This window comes from Taeniopygia guttata, chromosome 6 (assembly GCF_048771995.1).
Source record: "Taeniopygia guttata chromosome 6, bTaeGut7.mat, whole genome shotgun sequence".
NCBI classification, from domain to species: Eukaryota; Metazoa; Chordata; class Aves; order Passeriformes; family Estrildidae; genus Taeniopygia; species Taeniopygia guttata.
Window position 1 is genome coordinate 4,597,310 of NC_133031.1, and position 22,978 is coordinate 4,620,287.

General features: G+C 46.5%; 1 protein-coding gene across 5 annotated transcripts in view; it reads left to right on the forward strand.

Moving 5' to 3' along the window:
* PRKG1 (protein kinase cGMP-dependent 1) overlaps positions 1–22,978 on the forward strand; it is a 371,522-nt gene that overhangs the window by 333,618 nt on the left and 14,926 nt on the right. For 4 of the 5 annotated variants that reach the window (XM_030275746.4, XM_030275745.4, XM_072930863.1 and 1 more), the window contains 2 exons: positions 13,312–13,408; positions 21,585–21,724. In XM_030275746.4, coding sequence (XP_030131606.1) covers positions 13,312–13,408; positions 21,585–21,724 — 237 coding nt within the window. Of the gene's footprint in view, positions 1–12,140; positions 13,211–13,311; positions 13,409–21,584; positions 21,725–22,978 lie in introns of those variants that run through there. The other variant, XM_032749070.3, reaches the window with a different exon arrangement.

Here is a 22,978-nt window from a genome sequence, read left to right on the forward strand (position 1 = left end):
CCCACAGTGGAGGAGCTCAGAACGTCCCCAAATGCCTGGGCTTCCCAGGGCTGTTTGAGGGTATGCAGCAATGGGCTGAAGGGTCCTCCTTGGAAACGTGGGATATTCCTGCCCTCCAGTGGAAGTATGGGAAAGTGCTGGATAAGGGATGGGAGCCGTCAAAGGAAACCCGCAGAAACTCTTTGCTTTTGAGTTCCTCTGAGCTGCCCCTGGTGTTGTGTACCAGAGTTGTGGTCCCCTCTGTGCTCCCTACCCCAGAGCTGCTGCTGTGCCTGTGTGCCATTAAATTTTCCAGATCTGGGGCAAGATTCCAGTGTAGGAAACGTGGCTTGGAGAGGTTTTGGGGGAGTTCTCATCCATGCAAGTTCACCTCCTTGGGCACAAGCCCTTCTTCAAACCCAGCTGAGTGCATGTGAGGTGTTTTAGGAGATATTGTGCTCCATCAGAAAAGCAGGAATGATGTTGAACTGCTGGGATGTGCAGGATTTTGTGGCTGGGTTCCCCAAATAAGCCAGCTTGCATCCCTTTCCCAGCCAAGGAGTTACCTGAGGTAAAAAACCCCTGGGAGTTCAGGTGGTTTGTTTGGTTCCTTGTTTTTCCAATCCCCTCCTAATTAGCACAGGATAGTTAATATTCCAATTAATATTCCACTTGGGAGTTTCTCCTGTGGCAACTTCCAGCACAGCAGCAGAGCAGCAAGAACTCTGTTTCTGCCTGGCTGCCATGTGTTAAATAAAGAAATAAATGCCTGATAAGAACTTCCTTTTATCTGGTCAAGACAAGTTGTAAGATTGAGCAGCTCCTGTCTCACCATGTCAGACACAAACAGCTTCCAGGGCAGGCTGAGAAACAGAAATCTGGGTTTTAATGCTCTTAGACACTACAAGGAAGGGCTCTTCAGTTTCCCAGTTTATCCCAGTTCTGTGCAGATCTGCTGGGAGTGCCTCAGTGCATCCAGCTGGGTCCTGTCTCTGCCCTCCAGCAGGTGTCTGCAAGGGGGAGAAGAGCAAAGAGTGATTATTGATTTATTAATTGGCAGCCTCTGGTCTCCAGCCCTTTGGGACTCGGGCACTTCCTGCTGTCGATAGATTGGAGCGTTCCTTGGTGGGTTTCTCTTGCCTGAATCTGCACAGCTGCTTTCCATGGCACACCCTGACCTTTTCAACTTTGATCATCTCCTGCCACTTGTCTTTTCCCCTAGCACAGAATCCACTCCAGATCTGTGCTCCTCACCATCACTTTCCAGTACCTTTTCCAGCCTTACTCCTTAGCTTTTGAGGTGAGGGCAGTAAAGGTGGATGAATGACCATCACCACCTGCTTATGCAGGATTTTTTTCCCCCTCACTTCATTCCTACAGGATTTCAAGTGTAGGTCTTACCTTGTCCCTCAGTATGTTTAATTCCTTGTTTAGTTTTTCACCTCGGGCTTTTGTTTGCTGGTTTTGGTGATTTCATATCTTTGACCAGTGCTGTCACTTTACTTCTCGTTGTTTTTCCAGTTCATCCCTAAAGACGTTCAACAGGAAGCATCTGAGCACTGCTGGCCTCCCTCCATTAGGAAAATGAGCCGTGCATTTCCCATTTTGAACTTTTTTTTTTGTTTTAATCAATGCACAGACCTTTCTTCTTATATCCTTTCTGTAAGAGCCTTTCAAACCTTCTCAGATGCCATTAGGAAATCCAAGCCAAGTGTATCCAGCAGATCTCTCCTTCCCATGTGCCTGGGGACTCCTTCAAAGAGCTCCAGTAGGCTTGGGAAGCTCCTTGGCTCTTCCCCAAAGAGCTCTGATTTATCCATGTGTCAAGTGCTTCTGTTAGGACAGATGTTGTCTTTAGGGGACCAGAGGGCTCTGGATCCCATCAAAAAGCCACTTCCATCATGGAGGTCACACAGAAGTGCTGGGGGAGGCCCATCTGGTGCCTTGGGTCCCCTCCTGACACTTCAATGGGGTTCCCCTGGAGCTTCCCTGGGAAGGAAGATGTGCTGGGAGGCTCTCCCCAAGACCTTCCACGTTGAGTCCAGGGGTAAAAAGTGCACTGAGCTTCTCCCACATGGCTTTGTTCTCCTCGGTGGGCTCTTTCCAGAGGGTCTCTGTAGGGTCTCTACAGCCCATGGTCAGGCTTGTGCTGCTGCTGTGGTCAGGAAGGGTTTATTATTTGATTTGAAGCCTTTTGAAGTTGTTATTTGCCTTTTTCGTTCTGTCTCATGGTGTTTTTCCTTTCAACTGGACATGGTTTGGTTCTTTTTTCTTTCTTCTTTCTTAATTTGTTTGAAATGACTTCATATTTGAAGGGTGCTCTTGCTTTTAATATTCTGACTCCTGCTGCCACTCAGCCACTCCAAATTCCTGCTGGACGCTCCTAGAACCATGCTGGGTGTGTTTGCTGTGTCCAGATCCCCGTGTCACTGCTGAGATTTCACTCTCCCCATCAGCTCTTTCAGCTGCTCTTTGAATTCCCTTTTATGACTTTTCAAGTGGTGCTTTTATATGAAACCTCTCTCCAGAAGTGTTAGATCATAATTTTTCTCTTACAAGGAGGTTTTCCCAAGGGTAGGACTTTGAATTGAACCTGACTTATCTTATTTATCATGTGGTTGTGGCTGCCCAATCCCTGGAAGTGTCCAAAGCCAGGCTGGACAGGGCTTGGAGCAAGTGGAAGTTTTCCCTGCCCATCACATGATGATTTTAAGGTCCCTTACAACCCAAATCAGATCACAGCCACCCTTGCTCATCTTTTGGGTGGCCAGAAATCTCATCTTTCCTTGTTTACACTGAAATTTCCAGCTACAGTTGATCTGGATAATTTGTTTTGTGAAGCTGATTTAGCACAATAAATTACTCTTTTTTTAGGACGGGCTGTTTGGTGTAGCCTTCCTGTCTCCAGCATCTTCTGGGGGTGTAATTCTGTCATCCCAGAGATAGCCCTGCCATTCCTCTGTGCCAAAATAACCTTCCTGCGAGCTGAGACTTTCTAATTCTCCTCTTCTTCACCCTTAGACCCTTCTTAGATGTTTGTGCATGCACAGGTGCTTCGGTTTTCCTGCTTCTCCAGATGTTCTGCAAATGGACCTTTAATTCTTCTGCCTTTTCCTGACTTTTGCCAGGTAAAGGTGATTTGTGTGGAGGTGTTGAACTCTTCCTGCCTCTGCAGAGTCCATCCCACGTGGAGCCAAAAGGACCTGCATGGCCCAAGGCCTTGATTTTGTTTTCCAAAGCAATGGAAAGTATGGGGAAAGTGCGGGATAAGGGATGGGAACCTTCAAAGGGATGCTAAGAGACACAAAAAAACCTCACTTTTTTTTGCCCACACACACAAAAAAAGCAAAATCTCACCACGTAACTCCAATTAGAAGTGAGTTTGGAGCAGGGAGACCCCAGGATGGGATTGGTTATGTGGAACCCAAGTTCAGTGAGCTCTTCCCAATTTTCCATCTGTCTGCCAGAGCCAACAAGGGGAGCACCAAACCCCTTTTTGTGTGCACTTTGTGAGGGAAAATCTGCTTCCTGCCTGCTCCCACTTTTGCAGTAGGATTTTATGGGATATTCCCCTCCTTCCTGCCTTCCTCTTCCGTGTCACCTCTCTTTTCCCAAGTAAATTAGGATGGAAAATGCCAGATGGAGCAGCTTCACAGTGGCAGCACAACTGGAGCACTCTGGAGTTGGCCAGAGGGATACAGATGGAGGGACAGGACACAGGGAATGGCTCCCAGTGCCAGAGGACAGGGATGGATGGGATATTGGGAAGGAATTGTTCCCTGGGAGGGTGCCCAGAGCAGCTGTGGCTGTCCCTGGATCCCTGGAAGTGCCCAAGGCCAGGTTGGAGCAGCCTGGGACAGTGGAAGGTGTCCCTGCCCGTGGCAGGGGTGGCACTGGATGGACTTTGAAGTCCCTTCCATTCTAAACCATTCCATGATTCCATGAAATGCCCCTCAGCAGCCCTTGGAGAAGGAACACAGCTTCTCTCAAGGTAGAGCTCTGCCTCTTAGCAGCTGCCAATCTGGAATCCCTCTTTTAAAGGGATTTTCTCCCAGAGGATTTGGACCACTGGAAAAAAGAACCAAGGGCAAAACATCGACAGAGCTGTCTGAATCCCCTGGGACTTGAACAAATGCACAATAAGTGATGAGCACAGAGAGTTGGGCAAATAAATGTGTCTGATATCATCAATTTATTGATCTGTTCCCCACATTCCTTAAAAAATTTGAGAAGAGGAAGCTGCAACCAAGTTGTCATGGTGACCTTTCCCATGCAGGTCCTGCCTGGAGGCCAAAGGGCTCCTTGGAGTTGATATCCTCAGCTGAGCCATTTTTGGGGTTCTTAGGATCTAATTAGCACTTTGCAATTAGCTGGGGAGATTTCGTAGAGCACAACTGTGATTTGAGCAATTTAAAGCTGTAATTAGGCCGAGCTTTCCTTGAGATCATGTCTGAATTTCCAAGGGTGGAACTGAGGCTCTTTCCCAATGAATCCCAACAATTTTCCCTAAAATACGTTTGGTGTTCAATGGTACTTTTGAATCCAGTTTGGTAGCTGGGATTTATTGCCCTTGCAGAGTTCATCTGGAATTTTAATGTAAAATTCTTGTTTTCCTGAGCATCCACAGCAGCCTGGGTTCCCCTTGGTGTTTTCCAAAGGGGAAAAAATCCCCAAGGGATCTGTAGGTATTGCCTCTGAATTCAGTCAGAAAAGTAAAAGGAAAAACCCTTGATGCCTTCTTTTCCAAAGAGATTTTATTGTCTGTAGATCCAAACTGTTGAATCCGAAACTAATGAAGACAAAAGAGGGAATTCAGGGAATTGTCTCCATCCTCAGCAAAACACTAATTTTTTTCCCCTTCTAAATTATACAAGGGCATTAAAGATCACTGTGGGAGGTTTATTTTCCACAGCCTTTGTGTTATTCCTTTAGGAATTGGGGGGTGGGTGCTGAATCTGCTGAAATCTGAAATCTGAATCTGCGCAATCTGGGGGTTTAAACCCCAGTTTGCCCCAGGAATCCATGATCTGAATATGAATTTATTTGGCTTTTGATCAATAACATTTTACTGCTCTTCCATTTTATACCAAATATTCCGTTTGTTGGAATGAAATGGGGTTGTCAAGGTCCAAGCACAGCATTGGAGGTGCTGTGAGAGGTCTTCTGCTTTTCCTTAGGATTTTGTTCACTGAGCCAGGATAAAATGTCATATAAGGCATTTCTTTGGCCTCCAGCTAAAATCATCCAGAGTTAAAACAAGAGACCAGGAAAAAAGGAGGGAAAAGAGAAGGAACAACCCCCATCCTTAAGCCATATCCTTTAATACTGCACAGAACAGGAAACTCCACCAGAGGAAGGAATACTCCACATCCTCCCTCCACCCCTTTTAATTAAAATGGATTAAAATCTGGGGGGTTTAATCAGACTATTCTGTAGGGTGTCTTGTTTGAACTATTTCAGGACGTTTTGGCATGAGGAATAGTACAAATGTTGTTTTACCCGTAGCTGAATCCAGCACTTCCCAGAGCAGGAGCTGGGGAGAGTCCTGTTGGAAGCATGGAGCAGTTTCCTTAGGAGTTCAGGATGAATATGTGCATCTGGAAAACAAACCCACATTCCCATGGTGATCTCCCTGTGAATTCCAGAGGAAATCAGGGACTATATTCCCTAAAAACCCTCCTTGTGCTCTCCTGAGAGCACTTGGGCTCTGATCTCCAGATGGAGTTCCCATCAGTTGGCATTTTCTATCCCGTTTCTTTTGGCTCTTCCACCAAATTTGTGGCTTTTTCTGGCCCATCAGCACCTTGTAGATGTGTAATCGACAATTCCACAACTTGGGTGCTGGAATTGGAGAGTGGAGGGTTGGGATTTTGGGAGCTCAGACTCCTGGGGGCTGTTGTGAGCTTTAAAGGGAGTGATGTTTCTCTGTGTTACAAGAGGAGAGAATCCTGCATGAATATATGGGGGGAAAAGGGTGAAATCTGCATTTGAAGGGGTTTTCTCTCAGATGAGGTCCCACTGTGAGGTGGGAGGCACTGAAACCCAGCAGCACAAGGTCTTTAATAAGGTATCACAAATCTCTTGGCATGTTCAAGGCTTCAACAAAACTCTCTCCAGAAAATCCAGACTTTTCAAAGAGCCTGGATGAGGAGAAACACTTTCGGAGCTGCTTTGTCTGGATTTCAGTGTGTTCAGTTACAATTCTGGGTAAGATCTGTGCAACATTCAAGTCCTCAAAGCCCCATGATGCCAACAAGTCTCTTTGTTTAACTACTGAACTAACCTGGGATGAGTTCAGCTTGCTGCAACAGCACAGTATCGTGTTTGTGGTGCTGAGCTCTCACTGGAAAGTGATTTGCTTTTAAAAAAGGGGAGGGGATAAGTGAACCTGTGATTTTTTTAACCCTATATTTTTAATTTCAGATCTCCTTCCCCTTCCAGAGGAAGTTAGAGATGCCATGGCTTTAATGTCTGGTTTAGCTGCCACTCAAAGCTCCCTTTCTGTAAGAAAATCTAAAGCAGGGGGTGTGCAGTTTTCTCCTGATGTGAAAGGCTGTGAGTTCAGATGCTGGGGCATCCAAGAGAAATTCCCAGCCCTGAAAACATGGACTTGAAAAGAAATCCAGCCTTTCTTTTCCATACAATGGTCCCTGCAGCTGCAGCTTCAAACCTAGCAGCACCACTTTTAAAAATCCCAAGGAAAAGGCTCTTGCTTTGGATTTTTGAAGGTGTCAGATATGGAAGGCAGTGAGAGGAGCAGCTAAATCAGGATTTAAAGCCACTCAGAAGGATGGGCTGGAAGGAGGACACCTGACTTAAGGCATATCTGGGTTACTATTCCCATCTGTTTGCTGTGGATCCATGCACAGCTCCATCTTTCCACTCTTCCAGTGTGGTTTGCAATTTAAAAAAAAAAATTGAAAGTGGAAGATGAGTTTAATGTTCTCCTTCTTGGTCTTCCTTGGGGCAGGGCAGAAAATCTTCATCTGGAGGTAAATCCTCTCTGAGCAGCCAGGATCAGTGGGTGGCACCGTAGCATCCGTCCCTCCCTGGACTGGGCTGGCATTATAGGGTATCTAATCCCAGGCAGGAATTATTGATGGAGATATCCTGCAATAATTTTGGGATCTGAATTTGTGAGCGAGCTCATAAATGGCAATAACATGACAGAGCTGGGAAGGAATTCAGCTGTTCTATAGTGTTTGTGATGGACAGGGAAACAGGCAAAGAGCTGGGCTTTTCCTTGGAATGCTTTTCCTGGAAGGATCTTTGGGAAGTTCCCAGGTACGTTTGTGCATCATGAGGAGATGGACATGAGGTATTCAGAGGAAGGAACATGGAGGCCTTTCATGATGTCTCAGCTTTTAGCTTTTGTATTTTTCAGATTCTGTGCTGCTTTAGTGTGCAGTTCTGAGCTTCACATTACGGGATGGTGAGCTCTTCACAGAGCAGGGAGACAAAACAATTCCTTCTCTAGCTGGGCACCAAGGACAAATGATCCAAATCTCAGGCCCAAGAGCACAAACAACGTGGGCTGAAGAGAGAAAAACAAGCAGGATGGGACTTCCTGGGCTAAAGCTGGAATTGGACAATGAACTCCAATGTGCAAATGGAGCAGAACTGATCAAAGTGAAAGGCCCCGTGACCAGGCATCCATTTTGTGACCATTTTGGTTCATCTTGGGTGCAGCCCTGGCTGGGCTCTGGTGCTGCCCAAGGTGGATCCATTGAGGCCTCTTCATAAATCCCTGCTTTATTCTTTAGCTCTGTCTGGCTCTGTTCTGGCTCAGCCTTCTCCCAGCATCACCCAAACATACAGGACATTGTTATTCCTTGCTCTCACTGCCTGCTCTGCCTGAAGGGCCTTTTGGGGTCATCTCCCCCTTCCAGCTAATCCATGGAGACCTGGGAGTGGAGATCAGATCCTGGAGAAGTCTGGAGAGCAGGTTTAGCCTTTCCCAACAAAGTTTGGGTTCATGTCCTGGTTATTTTTTCCTGCTGCAAAGGTTAATCAAGGAACATCTACCCCCAGAAGTCCTGACTCCATGGATTGATATCCAGAGGCAATGCTGGATAAGAAGTGTTTGCACCTGGGGTGGGACCTCTGAGAGGATGAGTGGCAATACACCACAAAGAAATAGGGATTTGCTCTCAGTCCCTCCCAGGAATTTGCTTTCAGGCATTCCCAGGCTCTGGATCATGCTGGTTGTGTCGATACCCTGTGGCTGTCCCTGCTGCCCTCTGTCCCCTGCCTGTGCCCCCTCAAAGAGGGCACAGCTGAACCTCAGCATCTCACGTGGAGGTGCTTTTGTTTTAACTTTCACCTCTTCCTAGATTCCACATTGCCCCAAATCCCTGGGAAAGATGTGATCCTGAGCTTTTTGGAGTCATTGAAGCCAGCAGAGAAGGGAAGGGAAGCTGTGGCAGCCCTGCCACCATTTGCTGCATCTGCCTCTCCTTACATCACTTTCAAGGATGAAACCTCCTGGTGACAGGAATTGGGGCCATGTCCCTGCCACTTCCCTGCACCAAATTTGACACAGCACAAATCCAATGTAGGGAGCTTTACATGATTTCAGGGTACCAGGCAGGCAGGGTCCCATGGATGGACCAGACCGAGGCAGGTCATTTCATCCTAGCTAAAATATGGACAGTCAAATGGAGAGTAAGAATAGTCACAGAACTGAAGTTTTGGGGAAATTTTTGCTTTCTTTTACACAGATTTTTTTTAAGTGCCGCATCAGCTGAAGCAGCATTTAATAAGAAATAAATTGTGGCCGCCCCATCTTGGAAATGTTCAAGAAAGGGTTGGGAGCAGCCTGGTCTAGTGGAAGTGGCTGGAACAACATGATCATGAAGGTCTTTTCCAAGCCAAACGATTCCATGATTCTCTGACCCCTTTAGAATCTCACTGTATCTTAAAACCATAAGAAATAGTGGGCACAGAAATAAGGTTTAGTTTTGGGATGTATTTCCCTCCTTACTCCACCTGTGGATCTCAGGCTTGCTTCACCTGTGTCCCCTTGCAGGCTGGCTCTGATCATCACCATCCAGGTGCTGCAGCTCCACTTTTCCCAGTTTTTGAAGAGATTCTGTATTTCCATCTTCAGGAATGCATTTCCTCAGTGATTGGGTGAGGTAGTGACCAGGCTGACCAAAAAACCAAGTAAAAGGTTGCTTGTTAAACAAAGCTGGTGTCTGTCAGTGGGGAAGGCTCCCAAATTCTGGGCTTATCCCCCCAAACTGGTGGCATTTGCTTGGATCAGGGTGGTTAGTTCTCATTTGGTTGCAATTCCTGGTTGGCTGGCAGCCTGCAGGTGGAGAGGAGCCAAGTTTTCTCTGGAGATGACAGTTTGCTAACAGATGTCTGATGTTTCCCAACACAGTTAGGATGGGAATCAGGAGCTACTTCAGCAGAGCTGAGCAGTTGGGTAATTGCAAACCTTTGCTCCTCACATTTTCTCATTCATCAGCTGCCTGGGTAACACAGTTATTTCATTATTTTTGCTGTTGTTCATAGTTTTAGGAGGCTTGAAATATCTCACAGAGTAATCATCATCCTAGGGGGCAGTGGCTCATTTAAATGCTGGGAAACCTCCAGGAGCGAGAGGAGCCACAGGATTTCCTCTCCCTTTGGGCACAGCATTGCCCAGATATTTGGGCTGTGGCTCCTGCACTGCCATTTCAAAGGAATGGGATATTGGAAAATGGAATTTCCTCCTGAGCCCCCGGATTGCTCTGATGTCTTGTATGTGGTGCTTGTCCCTGACCACGAGGAGGCTGAGGCGAGGCAACTCCTCAGGAGCAGGTATTTTATTTGGAGGCAGGAAAAAGAGTGATGTTTCCAAGCCCCAGCTCTTCCAGAGGAGCTTTCAGGAGGTTTCTGCCACTCAGATTTGCAGGAAATCTTGGAGAAGAGCTTGGAGGCTCTGCAGGATGCTCCTGCCTAACTCAGAGCTGAACATCTCCTGTGCTCCTCTCTCAGGTCCCACTCTGTCAGCCTCAGGAGTGGGCTGTGAGCTCTGCCAAGGTTGGGCTAGTGTCAGTAGGTGACAAAAACTTGCTTCAATAAGCAAAAAGTTCCATTAGGAGCACACTGGGATTTGATTCCTGGTGTCCCACCAGCTCCTGTGAAAAGCTCAGCCTTCATTTTAAAAGCTCTTTATTAAAGAACAGACTGTTCATTACTTTTGCATCACACATTCCCTGGATCTTTTCTTTTTGTGCACTTCCAGCTAGGATTTTCCAGGCATTTTGACCTGGGATGAGCAGCACAATTACCAAAATATCCAGGGAAAGGTTCTTTCTTAATTACAGCTAATTCCACTGGAGACAAACAAGCCCAGAAATCCCAGTGCAGGAAGTTCAGGCCTCGTGTCTGCACAGCTCCAGTGTGTGCCTGTGATGCCACTTGTGCCTCCAAGGTGTCTTCCCAGCACTCCTCCCATCAATTAATTCAGGAATTTGAACTCTTCCCGAGTCAGAAAAGCATTTGATTCTTTGGAAGGTCTCCAAGCGCTGGGGTAAGGCTGGGATTTCCAATAAAACTGATTAAAGAGGAATGGCATGAGGCTGTGGCATCTCCAAAGTGCAGAAAAGCACCCTGCCCTAGCACAGGTGGATTTGTCCCACAAAGGGGTGAGTTATTCCCACCTCATCCTGCACAAGTGGGGTCAAACTGTCCCTGCTCTCCTCCCTGGGGCTGGGGCAGAGCTGTGTGCACACAATGCTGTGCCCTGGGCTCTGGGATGGCCCTGCTGGAGCAGGGAGGTGCCACCAGATGTGGTCCCTTCCAGCCTGAGCCGTCCTGTGAATATCCCAAACATTCCTGACTGTTGCAGATTCTTTATGCTGATGCAGAACTGGACATTTTCCTACAGAAAAATATTATTATATCAACTTTTGTATTACTTAGCACTGCCCTCCCAGTGCCTTGAAAGGGTCTCTCTTGACTTTGGGAGGTAAAATCAAATACCACAGATGGTTTTTATCATCATTCTATTGAGTGAAGAGCTCACACTGCAGAACTTTGGGAGCTTCTGTTCAGCTTCAGGAATTTGAAAGGAATTCTGAACTTCATGATGAGGATCATACTCCTGGGTTCTGATATAGCTTGGGAATATTTGTGTTTTCATCTTTTTATTGATGATATTTATCCTCCAGCTTAACGGGTTTGGAATGCATAATGACTTAATTTACAGGAATTTGGTGTTCAAGTGGACATGGGCTTTTGTAGCTGGGAATAAAACAGAATTCCAGTGGGACTGTTGTTAGTGGGCATGGGAAGGGCATGTTTGCTTGATTTTACCTGGCTTTTGGGTTCACTGCATATTTTTGGCCTTTCTTTTGGGGTTTGGAGGTTTGTTGCACTGTATTTAGAAAAAAATGCATCCAATTTGTCTCATCTGCTATGCTGCACCTGTGTGCTCACACTACATCCAAGGAGTGTGGCTGAGGGAATTAGCCAAGGGATTTCCCAAAGCAATCCCAAGAATGCAGCAAGTATTTTTCTAAGCAAAATAATGCCTTTTTTTTTTTTTTTTTTTTTTTTTTTTTTTGACATGTTTCAGTGCAAATCCAGAAGATTTCAGCTTCCTTACCCAGGAAGGTGTCCCTACCCATGGCAGGGAGGTTGAAATCAGATGGTCTTGAAAGTCCCTTCCAACCCAAACCATTGTGTGAAATTTTAGTCTGTTTGTGTGTCGGCAAGAAATTTTCCAATCTGGGATTTCGTTTTCCTGGCAATTAGAAATCATTAAAGGTATTTAACTGCTCTGTCCATTCATCATGGAAATGAGAGGTGCTCACTGCTCTGTCAGCCCTGAAATGATGGCTCTGCTGTGATTTGAAAGGGGACATTTCAATCCTTTTTTAGTGGCAGCTGAGCGTTCACCTCGTGATGAGCACGGAGGGATCAATGAGCAGCTGTGGCACACAAGGTTACCCCAAGTTCACAGCAGGCTCTGTGCTGATTGGCTTCCAAAGTCAGATGCATCAGGAGCAAGGTCACCGACAGGATCTGGTGACAGCATGAAAAATAAAGCAGAGCTGAAGTCATTTGTTGACAGCAGCCCCTGGAAGAGAATTGTGCTTTATCACCTCAGATTTGGGGCTTCGTGATGTGACCTTTCACATTGTTGGACTCCTGGACTTCCCTTTTCACTTGGAAAATGATAGAGTTTTGCTCTCTCTCCCCCATTGGCATTGAGGTTTTAGACAGAGCAGAGGAGGTGGTTTGAAGGGAATCTGTTAATGAAATAATTAGGGTGGGAATGTCCCAAAGCTGGCCAGGTGGCCGCGGGAGTGGGATGGTGGCTCATCTTCCCACTGCTGTTACCCTGCACGAGTGAAGCCTCCAGTGATTATGCCCTACTGTTAATTGCAAGCTGTTCCAGCTAAAATCCTGCACCTTCCAGGCCTCCCTCCATAATCCAGCCAAGTCTTTTCCCATAAAGTCACCCGCAGCCAAAGGTCGCACACGCCCAGGGACTGTCCGGCAGACAAATGTCACATTTTATGGAGGGGGCGGATCCTGCTCATCCATTTCCCCTCCAAGCCTTTCTAAAAATACCCTAAACCTTAACAAGGAGCTATTTTGGAGGAATTATGGTCATGGATAGGCATGGGAAGCTGATTCTGGCAGGCTTGCCCAGGTTTGAGTTGCGTATTCCTTACTCAGGCACGTGGTGTTGTGGGGCGGTTGGCCATGGGATAAACGGAGAGCATCAGGATTTTGGGACCTCCTGGCTTGGGATGGCTGCTCTGACTGGGTTTATAGGAGAAGAACAAGTGAAGACATCCTTATAGGAATGTTGATCTGTGCCTGAATTCATTCATTTCAGGCATTTGCAGCTTATCAGATCTGATTTCATAAAACCTGGCTGGGATTTCTCTCCAGGGACCTTTAGTGATCCTGCCACTTCCAATAAACATTTATAGAAAGTGCTGCCAGCCTGTGGATATGAGAATCTCCTAGGAGAGACTTCTATCTTCCAAAAAATCCTTAAAGACACCAAAATATTTACAAGCAAACCTCACCCAGGAGAAGATGGATAGAAAGTGCCCAGCCTTGGGAGCTGGATTGCAGTGCCAGGCGTTGGCTTTGCACCCTCAGTAGGGATGTTTGCTATTGCCCCTTGGAAAACCGTTCCCTCCGGAGCCGTGCTGGGATTGGGAGCAGCAGAATGCTGAGCTAAAAGTGAATTTTGAGAGCTGAGATGGAAGTGCAGCAGGTAAAGGCTGGCCCAGGCTCCCACAGCTCGCGGGCGGCGGCGCGCTCTGCTCAGGTTTGCACCTCTAAGAAATTTCCGTTTTTTCGCCTCAAAACCTCCAGATACGAAGCCGAAGCTGCCTTCTTTGCCAACCTGAAACTGTCGGATTTCAACATCATCGACACCCTGGGAGTCGGAGGCTTCGGGAGAGTGGAGCTGGTAGGTGACCTCTTCTTCTTTGTGTGACATCCTCATACAACTGCTGTGTTAAAAGCTTAATTTTTTTGTTATTACACCCCAGTAACCCCTAGAAAAATGATCTTCTGGGATTATCTAGTGAAGAAAGCTGACTTACATTTCCTGAGACATAAAAAATGTACCAATAAATGCTTTGCAGTAGCCAAGAAGGATTTATGTCTTAGGCTGAGAGAGGAGCACACATCTCATCTCTCTCTTAAGTGGTTTATGGCATTGATTTATGGCCTTTTAAAAACAACCTGGAGAACTGGGTGAGTGCTGGGATTGGAAGAGCAACCTAAAATCTTATTTAACCAGATTCAGAGTAACAGCAGAAAGCCTCTCCTACACATTTTTTATTCAGGTCTAGAGTGGTTGCACTTGGTTATCCTCAAAGCTGAACATTCAGTGCCTGACTCATGACAATACATCCCAGACAGGGCCTGGTTTTGTGCAGAACTGCAGAGAAAAGACAAAAACCGAGCCTGCTTTTTGCTCTGCTTGGAGCTTTGGAGCTCTGTGGTCTCCTTTAAAGCAGAGCCAGAGCAAGAAGCGAGCTGTTTGTAACACCAAGGCAACGCAAAACCTTGGAGCAGGAAGAGGGAGTTGGGTTACGCCATGGATTTGCTCCGGACACCGGACACTCGTGCAGCATGTCAGGAACTCCTGCAAGCCCGGGCAGAAGGGGAACAGAGTTACTGTTGTCACCACAAAACCTCAAGGAAGCCTCCACTCCATAACCCTGTGGGAGCTGAAGAATAGTAAAACGGGCAAAATGAGGTGTTTTCGGTGGTTTTTTGTGATGTAAAGAGGAAATTTGGTGTGCAAAGCCCAGCTTGCTCTTCCCTGTGGTTTATTCCTGACTTTTCCTGGCTGGATGTGAAATCCTGTGGAGGAGAGAGGTCTGTGGGAGCACTGGTCCCTTCCTGGGGTTAAGGGTTTACTGTATGATTATTTTGTTTATGAATATTTAATTTATGAGTATTTTGAAGGAGTCACCTGCTGAGGATGCTTTAGAGCAGGAGGTCGTGTTCATCTTCTCATTTGAAGCCCCTTCTTCTTCTCCTGACACCAAGGATTTGCCTCCTAAATTAACATCTGGCTTCTCTACACTGCAGGGAGAGACCCACCAGTCTGGGGCTTGGTTTGAGCCTTGTGAAGGATTTGGGTTCATTTTTAAGGGGTTTTGCCAACCTCAGGGTGTTCCTGGGGAGGTGCATGGTTTGTCTCCGTGAGGGGTTGCCGGTGGGACCCTCACCAGTGGCCATGGCCAGGTGACATGGCCAGCTTTAAGGTGACAAAAACTCCACCCTGGTGATGTGTGACCCTGGCCCAGGAGAGAAGAAGAGCAGAAGGTGCTCTGTCCCTTCAAGGTGTCAGCTTGAGTAGAAATACTCCATTCTGAGAGGATGTTCACACCTCAGAAGCCTCCAAGAAGGCACCTGAGGTGGGAAAAACATTCCCAGAGGTTTTCTTCCGGGGTGGGTGCCCATCTCCTGAGCAGGAAAATTCTGGATAAGCTCATTTTTTGTAGCTCTGAACTGCACACTGATAAAACATATTTAAAAGTATAGCTCAGCACACCAGATTTTGTTGTTTTTTCTTTACCACAGAAGGAAATTTTGCTACAAAGCCAAGAAAATATTCCTTTTGTGAAAACTGAGCCTGGAATTGCTGCCTCATGCTTCCACCTCCTCCATTAAAAATATGATTTATTACTTCAGGCTAAAAATATAAAATATATTGGTGAAATTGGCTCTTTTATTGCCTGAATGTGGAAGTGGAGGAATGTTCCTGGAAAACATTCCCAGATTTTTTGCTTTCCAGGAGTAAAATGGATCCAAAAAAGTGAAGGATGTGGCAAGGAAAAGGGATTTTAGAGCTTTGGGCATGAGGCCTCAGAATGTCACCACTGGAGAGGGCAACTGGTGGTGGCTTGGGGCAACTGGAATGTCTGGGGCTGGGATTGGCCAAGAAGGAGTAACAGTCCCATTGGATGTCGTTTTCCAAAACCTCTGGGAATGCTGGAGCCTTGGAGAAGTCACCCTTTCCATGCATCCATGCACAAGGATATAGCTTTTAGGTTAGACAGCCTCAAATATAAATTATTTTCGATGCCTTGGATATTACACATGGTTTTGTCTTGTTTTTTCCAGGCAGCTTTTTTTCTGTATCTCAGGAAAAAAATTTAAAGCTTTGAAATGAGTCGTTTTCACTCAGTTTTTTGGTGGCTCCCTGGTGCCTCTTCCAACATCCTTATGGATGTTCCTCTTCATCCCAAACTGGGCTATGCAATCAACTTTTATCTAGGTTTTCCTTGAGGGATAAACCAAAACCACCCAGGGTTGGAGAAACCACAGCAGATAGCAGGAGTAGGCTTTTTTATCCTTGATCCACTCCTTTTTACAGCTCAGCCTTCCTGCTTTATGGCAGCTGAGCATCTTCTGGGTTAGGATCCAGGATTAACATCAGGAAGATTGGAATTTCAAGTGCCACTGGGATAGGGAATGTCACCTCATGTGACAGGGATGGAGGGCAGGTGTCCCCAGCCCTCAGAAATCATCTCTGCTGACCTTTATTGCTCTTAATTTCCTTTTCACTCAAGTCCTGTGCTCCTGAGTGTCTGTTCCAGGTCATTTCTTCTGAGTTTAAATAATTTTTGACAGCTCTGAAATAAATACATTGGAGTAGCTGAATATCCAGGATTTGAGTAATTTTTCCATGGAATTAGTTCCTATAGGTGATGGCTGAGCACAGGGAGACTAAAAATCACATCCTTGCCTTCTGCACTCCTTCTGGCTTTGTGGTGGCTCCAAAAAGCAAAATTCCTTTGCAATATGTGGATTGCTAAAGACACAAATGAAAATGTGCACATAAAAGGTCACAGCCATGTTTTATGGGCTCTGTACAAAGTGGACACAATGGAATTTTTCAGCTTTATTTGTGTTTTAAGAGAAATCTGACCCCAGCTTCTGAAGTACAATTAAATCTCTTCCAGCCTCCAGCCTGTGTTGTAAACAAAGAAATTAGTGAATTAATTAGATAATGAGGAAAAACCTGCTGCAATTGTCTTCTGATAGGCTGACAGATGCAGAATCCAGATATTTATTGGTGGAGATTTCCAACTGTGTCTGATTTCCAATTCCCAAGACGGCTGCTTTTCCTAGGTAATGCAAAATTTTTTATTAGAAAGATCATTTTTCTCTTGGAAATCTCCTGATTTTGGGGTTTAATTGACTAGAATTGCCCAGGACCCCTGGGCAAGATCCCAGGATCCCTGAGGCTGGAAAATCCCTGCCAGCCCATGGAGTCCCAGCTGTGCCCAGTGCCCAGAGCACTGAGTGCCACCTCCAGCCCTTCCTGGGACACCTCCAGGGATGGGCACCCCAAAGCTCCCTGGGCAGCCCCTGCCAAGGCCTGAGCACCCTTTCCATGGAGAAATTCCTGCTGCTGTCCAAGCTGAGCCTCCCCTGGCACAGCTTGAGGCCGTTTCCCCTTGTCCTGTCCCTGTTCCCTGGCAGCAGAGCCTGCCCACCCCTCTGGCTGATTGTGGGGAATTCTTTTCCTTCCTGGGAGGAGAGGAATCCTCAGTTCAGCAGGAAAAGCAGGCTGTCCCCTCTTGCTGGGCCAGGAGCAGTCACTCTGTGTGTGCAGCAGTGCAGCTGTCAGGATTAGGAAAGCTCAGCTTGCAAACGCTGCTCTCAGCAACAGCTGCTGCTATTTTTGTTCGTTCCACCAGATCGAGCTGGGAAACGGGGAAAATGCAGGACCTTGGAATGCCCAGCAAGCAGCAGCACTTGGAATTCAGCTCTCAAAGTGCTGCTGTTGAGTCAGTTCTTGTTTAATGTGATGGGGAAATGGCCACGTTTCAGCAGAGCATGGATTTCTGGCTCCTTTCTGTTGGAAGAATTCAACAGGAAGCAAAATTCCCTTGGAAAAATATCTTTGTTGTTGTGAAAATTCAGAGGGACAAAGAGGGAATGTCAAAGTCCATCCCATTCCACCCCTGCCATGGGTAGGGACACTTTCTACTCCCCCAGGATGCTCCAAGCCCTGTCCAGCCTGGCCTTGGGCACTGCCAGGGATCCAGGGGCAGCCACAGCTTCTCTGGGCACCCTGTGCCAGGGCCTGCCCACCCTGCCAGGGAACAATTCCTAATTCCCAAAATCCCATCCAGCCCTGCCCTCTGGCAGTTTGAAGCCATTCCCTGTGTCCTGGCACTCCATCCATTGGAAATATCCTGGAATGTTCAGTCCCGGAAATAAATCCTTCTCTGGGGCTTGTTGTGCATCCTGGTAAATATTTCTGAAAGTTTCCACTTTCCCAAGCTCAGCTGGGATTGCATCAGCACGGGAATTGCTGGAGTTGCAGACTGTGTATCACACACACAGGGGTGATTTATAGAGAAGGAGGGAGGATGAGAAACACACACCTCTTTCTTCCTCTTTTCCATTGAGCTCTGGGTTTCATCTCCCTCAATACCCATTTTCCCAGCCAGCCTGAGAAAGCACCAAGGTGTAAAACCATATTTATTTCTGTGTAAGAGTTAGAAACCAGACTAAAATCAAGCCTGGAGTGCTCTGTGTGTCCTGGGAACTGCAAAAGTTCTATAAAGCAAAGGAAGGATTTGGAGTGGTTCCAACAGGAGGAGCCAGCTGTGATCCTATGAAACAAGGGCATGGAAAAGCCAGAGAGGCTGCAGCTCTCCTTTTTCCCTGCCCATAGGATTCCAGAGTGGTTTGGGTTGGAAGGACCTTAAAACCCATCCCATTCCACCCCTGCCATGAACAGGAACACCTTCCACTGCATTTATACCTGTATATATTCCATATTTATATTAGCTGTGCACATATAGATGCAACATATATTTTATGTAAGTTTTATATCTCCAAGTAAAATCAAAACATTTTTTATTCAATAATTTTTCTTCCACCTTCTGAAATCAAACGCAAAGTCCTTGTGGTTCCTGTGGCTCCCTGGGCTGGTTTGCCCATTAGGATTGAAAGACAGAGTGTCCTTAGCAATCCCTTCTCATCTTCTCAGAATTAATCCTGTTTATTGTTTTCTAAATTAAAAAAAAAAAAAAAAAATCCAGGTGACTCCTATCCTTTTTTTTTTTTCATATTTTGGAATGAGATTGGGATTGGACATGGAGGTATTTTGGTATTAATTAACATAACATGAATACTAAAATCTATTATTGGTAAGATTAATAGAAGTGACTTGGGGTTTCCCACCTTTACATCATAAAATAGTTCCCAAAGTCACCTCATTTGGCAGAGAGCAGAGCAAGGAAAAAGCTCAGGCAGGCTGGAAAATGAGGAAAAGCCTCATTTTCTAGGTGATCCAAAAAATAGCCCTTGGATTCTGTACCTGGACAGCTCTGGTTCATCAGCACTTGTACTACAAATTAATTCCTCTGTGGTTTCAAATTCCCACCAATCCTCTGCCTTGCAAAGGACTGGGAATGGAAAATGGATCTGAATTCTCTGGTGGCATCAGGTCTAAGCATTGCATGAGCTAATTGCAGCTGCCTGTTCTATATTTAATATAATATTGATAATAATTTATTCATTATTTTAATATATTAATATGTTTAACATAATAATAATTGCTGCTTCTTTTTCCATATTTAATATTTGCAGCAGTGAGGACATCCTCAAACACCAAATAAACTCCCTGCCTTCTTCCTCCTGTAAATTTCCTTCCTTGGATTTACTTGGAAGTGTATAGAAAAGCAAGTGACTTCCCCAGGCTCTCCATCCCTGACAGAATAGTAATTACATTTTTTTAAATAGCCTTTTTCATGAGAGACACAAAATTTAGGTGTTCAAAAGATGTGGTAATAAATAAGGGGACACACTGGGATTTATTCCCAGCACGCTTTGTTTTGTGATATTGGAATTTATTCTCTGGAGTCTCCACCAGGTTGTTTGGTTTATTTTCACACTGATGCCAGGTACAGATTAACATTAGGGAAACGGGAATTTCAAGTGAATTTAGAGTGCTAAATACTAATTTTTTTATTGTTTGATGTCTAAATCTACCAAGAAACGCTCAATTTTGCTGCTTGGAGCTGCTTTATTGATTATTTTTATGGACAACCTAACATTAAAAATACAGACTGAAAGAGAACAGATCTGATCTGGAGAATCTGATGGGAATTTGCAAAGGCTTTGGTGTGAAATAATTTGGGGGGCAGTGGTGGTGCTTGTCCATCATCACATGGACTGGTCTGGTGGGAAGCCAAGAAATCTGGATTCCCAGCAAAAGAAAGAAGGATATGTTCTCCACAAGTTTATCCCCAGTCCTCCCAAATTTTAATTATTTCTTGGTTTTAAGTTTTGGGAAATTTTGCTCAGGTTTCACCTTGATTTTCATTAGGTCTTTGATCCCTGTGTGCCACCTCCCTGCTCTCCTGGCTTGATTCAGATGGGATAATATCCAATATTTCATCCAAACAGTTAAACTGAAGCAATTTATTCAAAATGAGACTTTAAAAAAAAAAAAAATAGAAACCAAACCCTAATCCCAAACCAAAGTGGTTTTATCACTTTTAGTTGGCCAAAAATGCAGAATTTCTTTGTGCTTTGAGCTGTAGTAAAACCAGGATATGGCATAATGGGGCAGCAGTGATGGGGAAAAATTTCCCACTTTACTTTTTGGACTTTGTTTAGGTCTTTGATGTGTTTCTCTGAAAATAAAATAGCAAAAAAAACAAAGATGTGAGGGTGAAACTCAGTGTGAAAAAACAGACAGGAACTTTGGAAAAACGAAAGTTTTATGTGGGCTTGGAAATTCTTGGGGCTGTGGGGAATAGGAAACCACAAATCTGACTTATATATATAAGAGTTTAATGATAAAAACTCTGGCCAGAGATGGGGGGCCTCCCATTTGTTAGACTTTAAATTATTTGTGGTGGTGATGTTGGAAACCTCTCTGTCAGCTGAGGACCAGCCTGTTGGGATTGATTTCCTTAAGGTCTGTGTGTCCTTTTGGACTTGAGGCTCCCAATTTGATTTCTGGGGGTGCTGGGGATCCCCTCCCTCCTTGTGTTTCCCTGGAGATCCCATCCCTCCTGGTGTTTCCCTGGGGATCCCATCCCTCCTGGTGTTTATATGGGGATCCCTTCCCATCCCTCCTGGTGTTTCCCTGGTCCCTGAACTATGGCAGAACAAAGCAGGGTGGACAAGAAACTGTTCAAGTTCAGGGTGTGTGGCCTGGGAAAAGCCATGGGGAAAGTTTGGATAACACTCCCAGGAGCATGGTGGGATTATTGAGGTGTCTGAGGGCCAGGAGTTGGACTGACTCATCCTTGAAGGGCTCTTCCAACTCAGCACATTCCATGGTTCTACAAAGGTGCCATGTCTCATATCCACACACATTCCTGCAACAAACCTATACAAAAAGAGATCTGACATTAAATCCATTCTGGTTTTGTGAGTGTTGCCTCCTAACCCTAAAGGCAGGCTGGGTTCCCTCTGGCAGAAGCCAAATTCCTACAAGGACACCAAAACAGAAGCTGCCAGATGGCACCTCGTGCTCAACAGCGGGGCAAGCACCTCGCTGGAATATTGTTAGGAGCAGCTGCCGGGGGAATTCAGCAGACTTGGAGGCCTGGGAGGTCAGCAACAGGGTTTCTTTGAGAGGGTTGGCCAGGATGGGAAGGGTGGCTGCCTTCCAGCTGGCTTTGGGATAGGGAGCTGTCCCTCGGGGTGGATCAGGGTTCAGAAGTTGCCAGGGTTACCCTGAGAGCAAGCAAACAACTCCTGTCAGCCTCAGCTTGGAGAGCCAGGCTAAAAATAGGGGGCAGAGGTTTAAGGTGAGAAGCAAAGCTGTGAGCAGGGAAGCCAGCCCTGCAATTCCCAGCCAGAGCCAGCACAGGTGGGGTGACCTGGAGGAAAGGGGTTTGGGGAAGCTGGATGTTAGCTACAACATCTCCTGACCCCAGAGCAACACCCACATTTGGCTTTTCCCTAAAGATCGTGGTGTTCCAAAACAGCTTTTTGAGCAGCAAGCCACGCAGTCAGAACGCTGGATCATGACTGGAGAGGTGGGAGGAATGCCTGGAAGGCAGCAGGGGGATTGCTGGCTGGGAGGTGGGACTCCAGCAGGACTATGGTCTGTGTGTGACCCCGGCCTGTCCTGCCGTGCCCAGGTGCAGCTGAAGAGCGAGGAGGCCAAGACGTTCGCCATGAAGATCCTGAAGAAGCGGCACATCGTGGACACGCGGCAGCAGGAGCACATCCGCTCCGAGAAGCAGATCATGCAGGGCGCCCACTCCGACTTCATCGTCAGGTACCACCCTCTGCCTCGGTGTGCCAGGGATCCCCCCAGGGACCAGCCAGCAGGGAAAAGCTTCAGCCCCACACCTCTGAGGGAAGGGAGGTGTGGGGCAGAGCTCGCTGGTGCTGCCAGAACGTGGTTTGGGTTGGAAGGGACCTTGAAGCCCACCCAGTACCACCCCTGCCATGTCAGGGACACCTTCCACCATCCCAGGCTGCTACAAGCCCCATCCAACCTGGCCTTGGGCACTGCCAGGGATCCAGGGGCAGCCACAGCTGCTCTGGGCACCCTGTGCCAGGGCCTGCCCTCCCTGCCAGGAAACAATTCCTAATTCCCACTATCCCATCCAGCCTTGCCCTCTGGCAGTGGGAAGTCATTCCCTGTGTCCCCTGACCCAAGTTCCTCTCCAGCTCTCTTGGAGCTCCTTTAGGCACTGGACTCACCATCAATAATATGTGTATATATATATATATGTATTTATCATGACTTGGCTTTAGCCATGCTCCAAGTTAATTTTCCTTTTCCTTCCCAATTGCTGAGTTTTCCTTCCCAACTAAGGGAAGCTGGAAGAAAGCAGGGCTTCATCCTTTGAAATGGCGCAGTGCCATGACAATGAGCAGCTGTGTCCAGCATTTCTCTTCAGGGAATATTTGACAACTCAAGTTCAGCATCCGTGGGCTCCTCATGGGCAAACACAGTGCAACTATCTCCCTGCTCCAAATCTAAGCACGTCTCCAGGGAATAAAAGGGGTACCAGGCATTTTTGGCTCCACCCTAATAACAACGTTCAGTCTCAAGCTGTGCCAGTTGAAATATAGGTTGGATATCAGGAGAAAGTATTTTACAGAAAGGATGATGAAGCACTGGAATGGCTGCCCAGGGAGGTGGTGGAGTCACCATCCCTGGATGTGTTAAAAACAGACTGGATGTGGCACTGGGTGCCAGGGTTTGGTTGAGGTGCTGGGGCTGGATTGGACTCGATGATCTTGGAGGTCTCTTCCAACCCAGTGATCCTGTGAATTCCCTGGCTTTTCAAGGACTGTGAGGACAGAGTGGAGATTATTTCCATGCTGTAGCTCAGGATGGAGCAGGGGATGCTGAGGATCCCTGGAGCCACCTTGAAGGGAATCCCAGTCAAGGCTGCCTCATCCCAACCTCAGAGATACCTGGAAAACTTCTCTGCCTTAGGAGATCAGCCCTGCTCCCAGAAATTGCTCTGGAGATGCAAACAAACCCAGGGTGAAACCAAACCCCTGGGATGAATCC